General features: G+C 44.3%; 1 protein-coding gene across 1 annotated transcript in view; it reads right to left on the bottom strand.

The window, feature by feature from the left end:
• Positions 1 to 1,014: 1,014 nt before the first annotated feature.
• The window catches only part of DUSP16 (dual specificity phosphatase 16), an 82,432-nt gene continuing 70,521 nt past the window's right edge, over positions 1,015 to 12,925 (bottom strand). The window contains exons 7-9 of the mRNA XM_072798984.1: positions 10,775 to 10,934; positions 5,385 to 5,508; positions 1,015 to 3,120 (exon numbers count right to left, since the gene is read on the bottom strand). Of these exons, the coding sequence (XP_072655085.1) occupies positions 1,944 to 3,120; positions 5,385 to 5,508; positions 10,775 to 10,934 (1,461 nt within the window). The 3' untranslated portion in view covers positions 1,015 to 1,943. The remainder of the gene's footprint in view (positions 3,121 to 5,384; positions 5,509 to 10,774; positions 10,935 to 12,925) is intronic.

The following is a 12,925-nucleotide window of genomic DNA, read 5'->3' as shown; positions in this document are numbered from 1 at the left end:
AAACTAACTCAGATCATTCTAACACCACTTTTTCAATAGAGTAACACCGAGCTCCCTAAGCGGTGTACTTTCTTCCTGCCTTCACCTCACACCCGGATCGCAGCACGTTACTGGTGTACATACAACCAGTTATGTTACGCGATGCTTGGAATCAGCATGAGCAAATCCATTCTGAATCACGTCACTCATCCTGTGCTGGTTTCAGCAGTCATCACGGGAAACATGAAGTCGCATCCTTGCCGAAGGACTATCCATTTGTTGAACACAGAAAAACCTGAGATATGAGTCAGCAACTAGCTACACTTACAGTAAAGAACAATGACAATACCCGCCCCCCCCTCAAAAAAAAGCTGCTGACGTGAATTAAGGCTTTAAAAAGAGGACCCTACTGTAGCTGACAAGACTCAAGCCAGGAAGTTTCAAAGCAGATATGTACTAATCACTTGTGTACTTGTTCCAATCAATTCCTATTTTCAGCTGCCAGGATTGATTCCATATAGTGATTGTAGGTCAGAAACGAGAGACCACCTTGGTCCCGCCCCATTTTGCTGTGTCCCTTCTACTAAAAAAATGCCAAGGAGTGTTTCTGAGAACAGCTTGGTTGTGGCTTCCCACTCTGCTCACAACGAAACAAAACCTAACCACCTTCCCCCCTCACCTTCCTCCACTGTTTTATTCTGAACACTCCTCATGTAACTAGCCTCTCAGCCCTGTTAGTAAATTGGAAAGTCTAAGGAAATTACAGAACTCCCCCCCCCCACCCCCCTTCATCACATGCTCAGGGGAATAAAACCATGGAGAAAAAGGAGTTTCCTTTTCTCCTTAGCAATTTTACTTCTTTAATCTTTCCAGAGTTTTTCTCCCTCTTGGTAGTTTCCTATAAAAGTCTACCTAACTGTTAGGTTTTTACAAAATGTATCTGTGCAAAGAAACTGAAATGGGAAAAATCGACTTTGGCTGAGAACTTGATGGTGCTGCTGTTCTGCTACCAACCCGAAAAAATTCACATCTGGCTTAAACCAAGTAAATCTTTATTTAAAGGATTAACCACCCCATTTTGAACAATTCTTTGATTTACGCGGAGGGAGGTAGACTTGGTTAGCCTCCCGACCTATGCTACACATCACTGGCTGTTGAATTGAATCCTAGATGGTTTGCCCTCTTCATCAAGCTGAGAAGAAGAAAAACTTAACTACCTCCATCCAGGCCCAACTGGGAATTTGTGCAGAGACGGTGTGAACTGGTCTGAAAAGTGTGACTAGCTACCTACCTATTCACGACGCCTAGAAGAAAGGCTACCAGACTTGGTAGTGGTAAAAGCCCCGACTTTTGGTCTGAGGTACTGGGTTTGCTCTAAAGTAGGCCTGGGCAAGGCCCCTGACGGTCCGCGCAGCAGAATAGGGCCCGCATCACTCGGCGGCCAGCTGAGCTCGAATGTGTGAATCCGTTTTGGGTGTGGTCATTTCCCTTGCGTTTACCACGAGGCTGTGTGTCTAATGGGGTCTCCCCGCCCAACCCACGAGCTGGCTCAGTCTCAGCACTAAGGTGCACCACGGAAGGGGCTGGACAGACTAGCACTCAAGACCTCTTGTAGCACAACATGGAAACTGTGGGGCATTTTGTCCTCCAACACCAAATAAAACCAGGTTCGGTAAGAACAAGAGGATGTGCAATTCACCACATACAATTTTTCATCTGTCTAGCAGGATATCTAGCAATCTGCCCTTCCACTTTTGTTGAGAGAAATATTAGCTGATCTCTCAAGTACAGATGTTGAGAGAACTGTGTTGATCCATCTTTTGCTTTTACACCATAGCTCCATTCTCCAAAAATATATATGTATGTACATATATATATATTTCAGATTTACAGGGAATTTTTTTTTTTTTTTTTTTTGTGAACAAGAAAAACATTGTCAACAGAAGTCACAAGTGTGTCTCTTCTCAGGAGACCTCAATAATTTCCATGCTGCCTGAAAAGCTAGACTGGCTGCCCACCTTCCCCAGTTCTTCCCGAGACCTGTTCTCCGACATGATGCCCTCTCCAAATTCCATCTGGCAGCTTCGGCGTTTAAACTGCTTTTCAAAGGGGCTCTCTTCATGCCAGCTCCGCCGCGAGTCAGCTCTGTCACTTGGCTTCTGCCGCCTGCGCACAGAGTAGACCTGGTCACTACAGGTGGGCAGCTGGCTACAGCTGTAGGCAGAGTAACTGGCACTGCCTCCGTAGACGGCCGAGGCAGAGTAGAAGTGAGAGGACTCTGTGGCAAAATACCAGCTATTGGTCAGGGAAGGGGTGGAGGTCTGCGGAGCCAAGATATCCGAATGCCAGCCCTTGAGGCCCAGCCCAGCGGCAGACTTGGCGAGGTGCTGCTGGCTGGTGGAGAGGCCAAAAAGGAAGTTGGTATGGCAGTTGTCCTCTACGCTCCCACTCCGGTGCAGCGGGGAGATGAGGGACCGTGGGCCGGCACTGCCACTGCTGGTTCTCACTGCATGTAATCGCTTGCTCTGGCTATCAGAGGGCCTGACAGGCTGAGGCTTCTTGGGGACGTTGGCCTCCTCCTTATCTGGGCTGGTTTCTGGGGTCTGCTCTGATACTTCCTCAACGGGAGAGAACTGACAGAGCTTGTTGGTCCCCTCCAGAGTCGTGGAAGGTTTGTAGTATTCAAGAGCGTCTTCTGATGAGGAGAAGCCATGCAAGGACGCCGCCACACTGGCCGAGTATGAAACAGATTTGATGTCCAGAGAGAAGGAGCGCTTGAGCTTACTGCTGTCTTCCAGCTTGCCTGAGGGCAGGTGGAGCCCACTGAGCGCCTGGACCAGAGAGCTGTCCTCCAACAGCGGGGGCTGTGTGCTGGGTGTGCTGGCAGCATGCATGGGCCTTTGGCCTGCCGCCTCTGAGGTAGCAGAGTTGGCACAGGGTGGACCGAGGCACATCTCGCCCTTCTGTCCACCCTCGGAGACCGCAGGGACAGGGTCATTTGGCTTCTCCAGGTGCAGCAGCTTGAGTTTGCTCTTTGGCCCTGATGTGCCAGTCTGGTTCTTAATCTTCTTCTCATAGTCTAGGAGTTGGCCCAGAAAATTGAAGTTTGGAGATATGGTAGGTCTTTTTTCTTTCACAAATCTATGAAGAGAGGAAAGAAACAGAAATCCTGAATTTTGCAACTACAATTTATCTTAAGAACAGTATGAAAATAAAATATATTAAGTGAACAAATATGACAGAGAATTATTAGAGCCTCCCAAATACCTATGGAAGAGGACTGGTTTGAAAGTTTAGGGAGACATACAACATGTCCCTGGAGAATGCTAGAAAGACAGGGCCCAGGCCCTAAAAGCTCTAGTTTTAGCCTTCTTATTTTCAAGGACCCAAAGTTTCCAATGCAACTGACAAGCGAGGGTTCTGTCCTCACTGCTGGGGCCTAGCCCCCGCACCCCCATGCTGGTGCCACCGCTGGGAGTCCAGGGGAACGGTCACTCTCCAGCTTCAGTTCCCCAGTATCACATCTTCTAACTCCCCCCAGTCACTTCCTCAGCACATTTCATGTATTAATTAACGACCAGAAAAGTGGATAGCAGATGGCCAGAGCACCAAGCACACACCTGAGCTCCTTCTCTTAGTATTCAACAGGAAAGAACAACCAGCTCTCAGTGGCCTGTGTGTGCTAAGCACTGGGCTAATGCATTAGCCACAGTATTATCTCATTCAGTCCCCAAAACTCCCCATGTCAAGTTGCTGTATTAACCCCATCACACAAGGACACAAAGTCCTTATGTGATGTGCCCGAAGTCACTGAAAGCCAAGCCTCATGTCTAGGTCCATTTTTGTAACCACTGTGTTAAAAAAGAATCATTGAGCGGTAAAAACCAGTACTAAACAGCTCTTATGTTTAATTGTGCAAACACAGACTCTTAGAGACAGTAAACAAATTCTTCAGTGGCTTCTGACCTTCACTCCGTACAAGATGCAGGAGTGAAACTACACTGAAGATTCGTATTTGAATATGGAAATAGAAAAATGACAAACTCCTTGGAAATCAAGTCACCTAAAGCAAGTGAACAAAGCCAGAAACAAGTATAAACGCAGAGTCCTCATAAGACCTTGTAACGTGACCTAAGAGTGCCTTTTCTCCTGGTTTCTTATTTATTTATTCATTCATTCATTCATTCATTCATTCATTCATTCATTCATAGAGATGCAGAGAGAGAGAGTAGCAGAGACACAGGCAGAGGGAGAAGCAGGCTCCACGCAGAGAGCCCGACGTGGGACTCGATCCGGGGTCCCCAGGATCACGCCCTGGGCTGCAGGCGGTGCTAAACCACTGCGCCACCGGGGCTGCCCTTCTCCTGGTTTCTATGTGGTGCCAGAAGCCCAGAGGAAGAAAAGCCTGAGTGGAGGACGAGGGAACTGAAGCAAAGGCAGGACCCTGCTCCTCCAGGCTCATTCCTCAGATGAGAAGCTGCTCAGGTAGCTTATTTCTTCTTCCAGATTTTCCTTTTTTTTTTTTTTTTTTAAGATTTTATTTACTTATTTATTCATAGAGATACACACAGACAGAGAGAGAGAGGCAGAGACACAGGCAGAGGGAGAAGCAGGCTTCATGCAGGGAGCCCGACGTGGGACTTGATCCTGGGTCTCCAGGATCACAGGCCGCAGGCGGCACTAAACCGCTGTGCCACTGGGGCTGCCCTCTTCCAGATTTTCCAATTTGAGAAAACAGTCCAACTGTTAAAACAGGCCTGCTTCCTGCACCTGTATTTACTGGCTTTCTTTCTCATGAAAACTAACCACCTGTACGCACCACGCATGTGGGGGCCTCTGGTCCACCCACGAAGCACACTCAAGTCCTGTGTGCTCCTGTCACCTGCCTGCCCTCCCCTCTGCCCTGGGCTGCGGAGGGCGATCCAGTCACAACGCAGAATCCGGGCAACTCTAGAATGGAGGCAACTTTCCTCAGTGACCGGATTCTGACAACTACTGGGTCTTATACCTCGGCCTCTCCCTCAGACAGAGGGACAGAGGCACAGAGTTTGAAGCAGAAGGATGAAATCTGCGATGTGTATTCTGTTACAGCTTCTTCATGTGTACTTTCCCTATTAGGAAAAGGTATAAACTCACTTGACAGGATGGACAACTGCTTAGATTTGTTGTTCCTGAAAGCTAAAAAGTAGCTGAGGATGAATCTGACATGTTCGAAGGGAATTCATGCTCACTTGTAAAAGTGCATTCTTCTCTAGTCTTTGAAAAACCATTTAAAAATCCAGCCACCTGTAAAGCATGTAACTAAAATAGGCCCGATCTGCTTGAATTTGGTTACCCACCCTCATCTCCCTCCGTGCTTCAGGTCAGATGAAAAGCCCGCACACAAGACACACTCCGGCTCTCACCTGTAAGCTTCATCTAAGGACATGTCCATCCTCTTCATGATGTAGGCGATGGCGATGGTGGCTGAGCGAGAGATGCCCGCTAAGCAGTGCACCAGCACACGGCCGTTGGAAGCCTTGGCTTTCTCTGCAGGAGTCAAATTCAACAAGGGTCACTGAGGACGACTGTGTTCAATCTTGAGATCTTGTTGCCACATACCTCTTTTATCTGATAACTGAGTAAATCTCATCTCCTCACATATCGTTCCTTTTGACAGTTTCTTAGGGAGGTGAGGGAAGATCACTTCCCCACCATTTACATACAGGACAATGAAGGTCCAAACGTGTAAGTAGGCCATTAGTCCCTAACTCAAAATCATCTCTTACTCAGGACATTTCTGGTTTTTTTACACTGTTTTCTCAACAACTTCCCCTGAGTATAAATCCTACATTGTGATGACATGATTCTACTTGTTTTTTTGTGTTGTTGTTTTTTTTAATTTTATGTATTCATGAGAGAGGGAGGCAGGACACAGGCAGAGTTGAGAAGCAGGCTCCCTGTGGGGAACCCCATGTGGGACTTGATCCCAGGACCCTGGGATCACGATCTGAGCCAAAGGCAGAGGCTCAACCACTGAACCACCCAGGCACCCGTGATTCTACTTGTTTAGCTTAGAAGATTTTGGAATACAGAGAAGCATAAAGAAAATAACACCCCAAATCCTAAGATTTGGCTAATATTTTGTTTGCCCATGTTGTCTGATACTGCAGCTTTATTCTAGTTATGTAAAAGATACTAAACTTTGCAATTTTAAGAGATAATTTTCAGTTTTGATATATAACTGACCTATTACATTGTATTTCAGGTATACAGTATAATGATTTGCTACATATGAAGTGTTAAAGTTTTAAAAAATATCTTCTCATTTCAAACACCTGTGACATACATTACTAATTTAAAAAGCAGGAGAGTAAGGAGGGAGAAAGACATCACCATATCACTTTGCAATGCAAAAAGATACCAGGTCAAACTACCTTTAAAACCTATTTTCCTATAGTGTCCTATCTGTATGTCATAAACTGGCTCACCTTTATTTGCTGATTTTAAGAAGAAAACCTCGTATTTGCTGTGAATCAGGTTTAGCAGCTCACTTTAACGAGGATCAAGGGAACTTGAACCTTCCCTGGATATCCAGGAGTTACTGACTGCATCATGTATATTCTGCATAACGTGGTAGGACTTTCGGACACTTAGGATCAAGAACATTCAACCCAGCAGTGTTATCATCTCTCACCGCTGAGGGGCTTTAAAAGCCCAGTTGTAGGAGTAAATGAAATTATCCCATGGCAGCTACTAACATTTTAGCCTCAATTCTAAACAATTACGTGTGTGCTTAGCCACAAACTGCTGCCATGGAGCTAACCTATTCCCTTTTTGCTTTCACTTTCGCTGATGCCATCAAGTTTACCAAATCTTATGTTAAAATTCTTATACTAATCTTACTATTTCCTCTTTTGCCTAGGCTGCTATGAAGCTCAAAGCTGAGACTTTCACTCAATGCCAACTAGGTAACTAGTTCAGATTTTACTGTACCTTTCCTAGTCCCATATTACTTGGTTCTTGCCCTCTGATCCTGTTTTAACATGTATGTGTGTGACTGTGTGTTATCTTCTGATCCTAGTCTCATACTGTAAGCTCCTTTAAAATCTTATTGGAAGCAGGCTGGGTTTCAATTTTTTATTTTATTTTTTTATTTATTTAGAGTGTGTGTGCACTCAAGTGGGGGGGAGGGCTTAAGGGAGAGGATGTGTGAGAGGTGGGACATTGGGAGAGGGGAGAGAGAATCTCAAGCTCACCCAAGCTGTATGACGCACAGCACAGAGCTTGCCTTGGGGCTCAATGTCATGAGCCTGAGACCATGACTTAATGACTGAACCACCCTCAAACTTTCAAATAGTTATCTCAAGACTACAGAGACCTAGAAGAATCTCGCTTCTAATTACCTCAGAGGGCTTCACACTGGACACATTATGCACCCAGTAAATAGTGTCTGGCTAATACATACCTTAAAAAAGCAATCTTTATTAAAAAAAAAAAAAAAAACGTGAAAAGAAGGAAGGTTAGAAGGAGATAAAACGATGACAATAACGGATTGTGTTAGAATATTGAGATTATAGGTTTCCTTTTCTCTGTTTTTCAAATATTCTGCATTGTACTTATATTGCTTTTATAATCATGACACTTTTGAGGATGTTTTAGAAATCTGACTGAGGTGTACCTGGGTGGCTCAGTCAGTTAAGCATCCAACTCTTGATTTCAGCTTAGGCAAATCTCAGAGTTAGGGGATGGAGCCCCACATCAGGCTCAGAGCTTGGAGGGGATTCTCTCCTCTGCTTGGGATTCTCACCACCACCCCCAACCCTCCCACCCCCTGGTGCTCACATGTGTGCTTGCTCTCTCTTTCCCTCCCTCCCTCCCTCAAATAAATAAATATTTTTTAAAAATCTGACTTAAAAGTGATTACATGGATTGGGGATCATCAGAACATGTTTCTTGGCAGAAATGAGTGTGGAACTGTCTTAAAGCAAAGGAAGTTCCATACATGCAGAGCTGGCAGGGAGAAGGGAGGTGGCCGCACAGTGGGGCTGAACGGGTTCCTCATACCCAGTCCACCATGGCTGCAGCACACGCTTCATGGGGCAGGGAGGTTACTAGAAAGAAGGTTTCAAAGGTGAAGCAGGTACTGGAGGGTATGGGAATGTCAGGCTAAGGGCTGCAGGTTCCTGAACAGGGGCCAGCAAAAGCACCGACGGTGACAACTGGAAAGAAGAAAAGCAGGCTGCCACTGCAGCAGTTCAGGAATAGAAATATAGGTCAAAGCAGGGCAGAGGATAACAAATGAAAAGGGTAAGGGGGGGGCAGTGAGGATGAGAAGTTATAAAGGCTAAAAAATGAAGCAGCAATAATTGAGCTTACAGAGTACAGCTCTAAGAATGAAACCCAAAGAACTTCTCAGATGATAATATGTAAAATTGCTACTATTTAGTACGAGCCAGTTAGGAGTTAGGCACTTTGCAGGGTAGCCTACATCCACGATCTATTTTAATCCTCACAACATCCCTTCCAGGTAGATACATTATCTTCAGTTTCCACTTTAGGAAACTGAGGAACTTACCCCAAATCACTTAACTAGTAACCAAGGGAAGGCAAGACTCAAATACAGTCTGGCTCCAAAGTACATGCCCTTGATCACCTCCCTGTAGGGCTTACATGACAACTCAAGAGGCGGGGCAGGAGCCCAGGGTACGGTGAGGAGGGTGAGTGCCCGCGGAAGCAGCCAGCTGGGACCAGACCCTTGAGAGTGGCCCACAGCAAGCAGGCAACCTGAGCTCAACGAAAAATAAAGACAAAACTCCATGAAAACTGTGGTCCTTCCAACAAACCCAGAAACTTACTGAAATTTATCTAAATAGTAAAAAGAAACAACCCCCACAAGCCTGTAAGTTATTAAGCCCTGGCACGAGGGTAGTGTTCACGCTGCGCACTAGGCTGTGACCAACCAGGGCAGTGAGTGTGCACTGGGCTCCAAGTAACAGCAGGAGGGTTCGCCCTTAATTACCTGGGGGTTGGAGGGGTGGGAAGGACGGTGGCCCCTAGTAAGTAGGGCCGAGCAAGTGAAATACTTGGCTCACACTAAATAGTATAATAAATATTTTCAGATACTACAAATAAATTATAGTATGTATTTGGATGTGCTTAACCGAATTGGGGAACATGGTAATAAATTCCTTCTGTCTGAATTAAGTGGCAGGATGACCCCAATATCTCCCATGAAAGAACAAAGTGAACTGGGGCAAAGTTATTCATCTTCTCTTTTCTATACGCCCCCTAACAGACATTGTGATGAGCTCCCCTCTAAATAGATCCTGAAATTGCACTTTTAGCTGAAATTAGAGCCAAATATCTTTGGAATGACTTGACACGCAATAGGAACATTAACCTTAAGTTATCTTTTAAAGAGGCAAAAACTGAATGAGATACTGAATGCTTCCTAGAAATACAACAGTGGGGGTGACTAATCTGGGAATTTTGTTTGTGAGTATTATGATGTGAATTATGTAAGCCATTTATATTCTGACATTTCAAAGAACACATCCTAATTAAAGATGAAAACTTCTGGAAATCTGGAATCTTGAAGGAAAAACAAAAATGTTTTGGAATTACTCAAAGTCCCAAAAGTATCATCTAGAAATTTCTCTCACAGATGAAAGGGGCTTAATGTACATAATTTCACAACTTAAAAGGAACTAGTTATTTTTTTTAATTTTTAATTTTTAATTTTTTTAAAGATTTTATCTATTTATGAGATACACAGAGAGAGAGAAAGAGAGGCAGAGACACAGGCAGAGGGAGAAGCAGGCTCCATGCAGGGAGCCCGACATGGGACTTGATCCCAGGTCTCCAGGATCAGGCCCTGGGCTGAAGGCTGTGCTAAACCCCTGAGCCACCCGGGCTGTCTGGAACTAGTTATTTTTTAAATCACAGTAACAAATTTGCAGTATTTAGTTATGGATTTAATGCTCAAGCTTATGTGATTAGAGGAAGAAAACATCAAAAACTTCTCACATGGATCAAGAGTGAACCTCATCCTGCTGCTCAAGGGTGAATAGCAAATCTCCCCTGTCCAGCTACTCTCCACTGAAACTAGGCTTCAAATACACATCACCAACTTCTCACAGCAGACCTGATCCTGAGGCACCAGAGTGGCACAAAGCACCCAAAGCTGGGAGTCAGGAGACTCTAGGACTGACAGGCCCAGCAGGCAGAGCACCACGTGGGGCAGATCAGAGCCTGTCACAACCATCCAACCCTGAGGAAGTGTGTGTGTGTGTGTGTGTGTGTGCACGCGCTGGAATTTTATGAGATCCCATACTACTTGAAATTACTGGCACGTGGACTGAGGCTTACAAATCTCGTGACATAAAGATTCCAAATGTAATGGGATTTGTTTTCACAGGATTTAACTTTTCTCTGGGGAGAAGAGAGCAGCAAGGTAAAAAACAGTTTCAAGAATGCCACCAAAGTTTCCAAAAGTTTTTTATAGGATCTAAACAAAAGGCTAAAGTTTAATCCCAGAAATTCAACTGATTTTCAAACACTTGGAAATATATTATCACAGATCCCATCAGGTTTAACCTTGGTAGTGTTAAGTGAGCTAGAATGTCACAAGGCCAGTCCTTTGGGGACAGCATGGCACACACACGTCACCTTGGCCACTCAATGAGATAAGCAGCATCATGTGTTGCTCTCAGACTTCTGAAATCTCTGAAACAGGCTCCTTTTCTCTAAAGAGAAAAAATGGGAGGGGAGGAGGGGTACACCTGGGGACTATGACCCAGAGGGAGCTACTTACCAATGAAATCTACGGATTTGTCCAACCACGGCAAAATTTTCTCACAAAAGCTATCATTCACAGGCACTCGCAGGAAATGAGATTCGGGGATAAAATCGGGCTTAGGACAGGTATTGCTGGCATTTAACACATAACCAATCCCATTCTGTTGCATCAGCTCCTGTGGAGGGAAAGAACAATTAAAGTGACTAACATATCAGCACAATCATTTTGGAAAAGTAAAGTTTAATGGTAAGAATTACTAGTTTCCTTGAAATTGGAGTTAATTCGGTCGTTGAAATCCAAATACCTAGCACAGTGACATTTAGAGACTTTAAAACAGAATTGTTTTTAAGGGGGGAAAAAAGGGCTGTTGAAAATAGTATGCTTGAGGACATCTGGGTGGCTCAGTAGGTAGAGCACTGAACTCTTGGTTTTGCCTGCAGTCATGATCTCAGGTCCATGAGACTGAGCCCCATGGCAGGCTCCCCGCTCAGCAGGGGGTCTGCCTGACGATTATCTCCCCCTGCCCTTCTCCAACTCTTGCACGCACGCACATGCACTCCTTCTCGCTCTCAAATAAATAAATCTTTAATAAAAGACTATGCTTGAAGATCATACATCATTAATATTATAACCAACTCTGTATCTTCATTAACTGAGAAAGTGGAAATATAAAAAATAAAACCATGGCAGTTTACTATGACCTTCTGCCAGGCCAGAGCCCTGGTCTCCTGATGCTCTCGTGTACTTCTGTTAGGTTAACAATCAGACTGTGAAGATCTTAATGGTGTTTACTATGACTTTTAAACTTTTGTGCATGTAGCAAAGGTCACATTTGTTTTTCCATGCTGAGATTACTACCATTTGATCAATCGCAGTACTGCCCATGTAACACAGCAGCAGGTCACTGGAGTTGAGGCTTTCACGCCTTTCTTGCCAATGGTCCTTAAAGGAACCATTTTACATGTCTTTCTCCTATCCACCAACAGGACTACAGGGATTTATCGCATTAAAGGTAAAGGCAAGTAGTAATGTTGCTTTCTATTCAATTCAGTAATGAAGACCTTGAAGTTTCAGAAGAGAACAGGCAGTTCTAAGGACAAAACATGTTACAAGTCTGTAATGACTGTCAAATTTGATTTCCCCACAGGAAGAATATAACAATGTATACTTCTGACAAGTCGCCTCATAACCTACAATTTATAGAAATGGCCACTGACCTAAATTCAATCAAAAAATATTTGTTGAGTATCTTTGCTAGAGGCTTAATAATATTATGGTACATAGTACATACTAATAAAATAATATCTAAAAGAATAATATCTAACAGTTAATGAATGCCTACTATTTCTAAATATTGTGCTGAACATTTAAATATATGGTCTCTTGGGATGCCTGGGTGGTTCAGTGGTTGAGCGTCTGCCTTTGGCTTAGTTCATGATCCCAGAGTACTGGGATCAAGTCCCACATCAGGCCCCCCAGGGAGCCTGCTTCTCCTTCTACCTATGTCTCTGCCTCTCTGTGTCTCTCCTTAATAAACACATACGTAGTCATTAAAAAATAAGTAAACAATCTCTTGAGGATGTGGAGAAAAAGGAACCCTCTTACACTGTTGGTAGACATGCTAACTGGGGCAACCACTCTGGGAAACAGTATAGAGGTTCCTCAAAAAGTTAAAAATAGAGCTACCCTATGATCCAGTAATCACACTACTGGGTATTTACCCAAATCATACAAGAATAATAATTCAAAGGCATACATGCACCCCTATGCTTATAGCAGCATTATTTACAATGGCCAAATTATGGAAGCAGCCCAAGTATCCATAGATAGATGAAAGGAAAAAGAAAATGTGGTATATACGTACAATGGAATGTTATTTGGGCATAAAAAAGAATGAAATCTTGCCATTTGCAACATGGATGGAGCTAGCTTAGCATATAATTTTTTAAAATTTTTATTTATTTATGATAGTCACAGAGAGAGAGAGAGAGGCAGAGACACAGGCAGAGGGAGAAGCAGGCTCCATGCACCGGGAGCCCGACATGGGATTTGATCCCGGGTCTCCAGGATCGCGCCCTGGGCCAAAGGCAGGCGCCAAACCGCTGCGCCACCCAGGGATCCCTTAGCATATAATGTTAAGCAACATAAGTCAGAATAAGACAAATA

This window comes from Canis lupus, chromosome 25, assembly GCF_048164855.1.
Source record: "Canis lupus baileyi chromosome 25, mCanLup2.hap1, whole genome shotgun sequence".
In the NCBI taxonomy this organism is placed as follows: Eukaryota; Metazoa; Chordata; class Mammalia; order Carnivora; family Canidae; genus Canis; species Canis lupus.
This window is presented reverse-complemented; position numbering and strand designations above follow the sequence as displayed.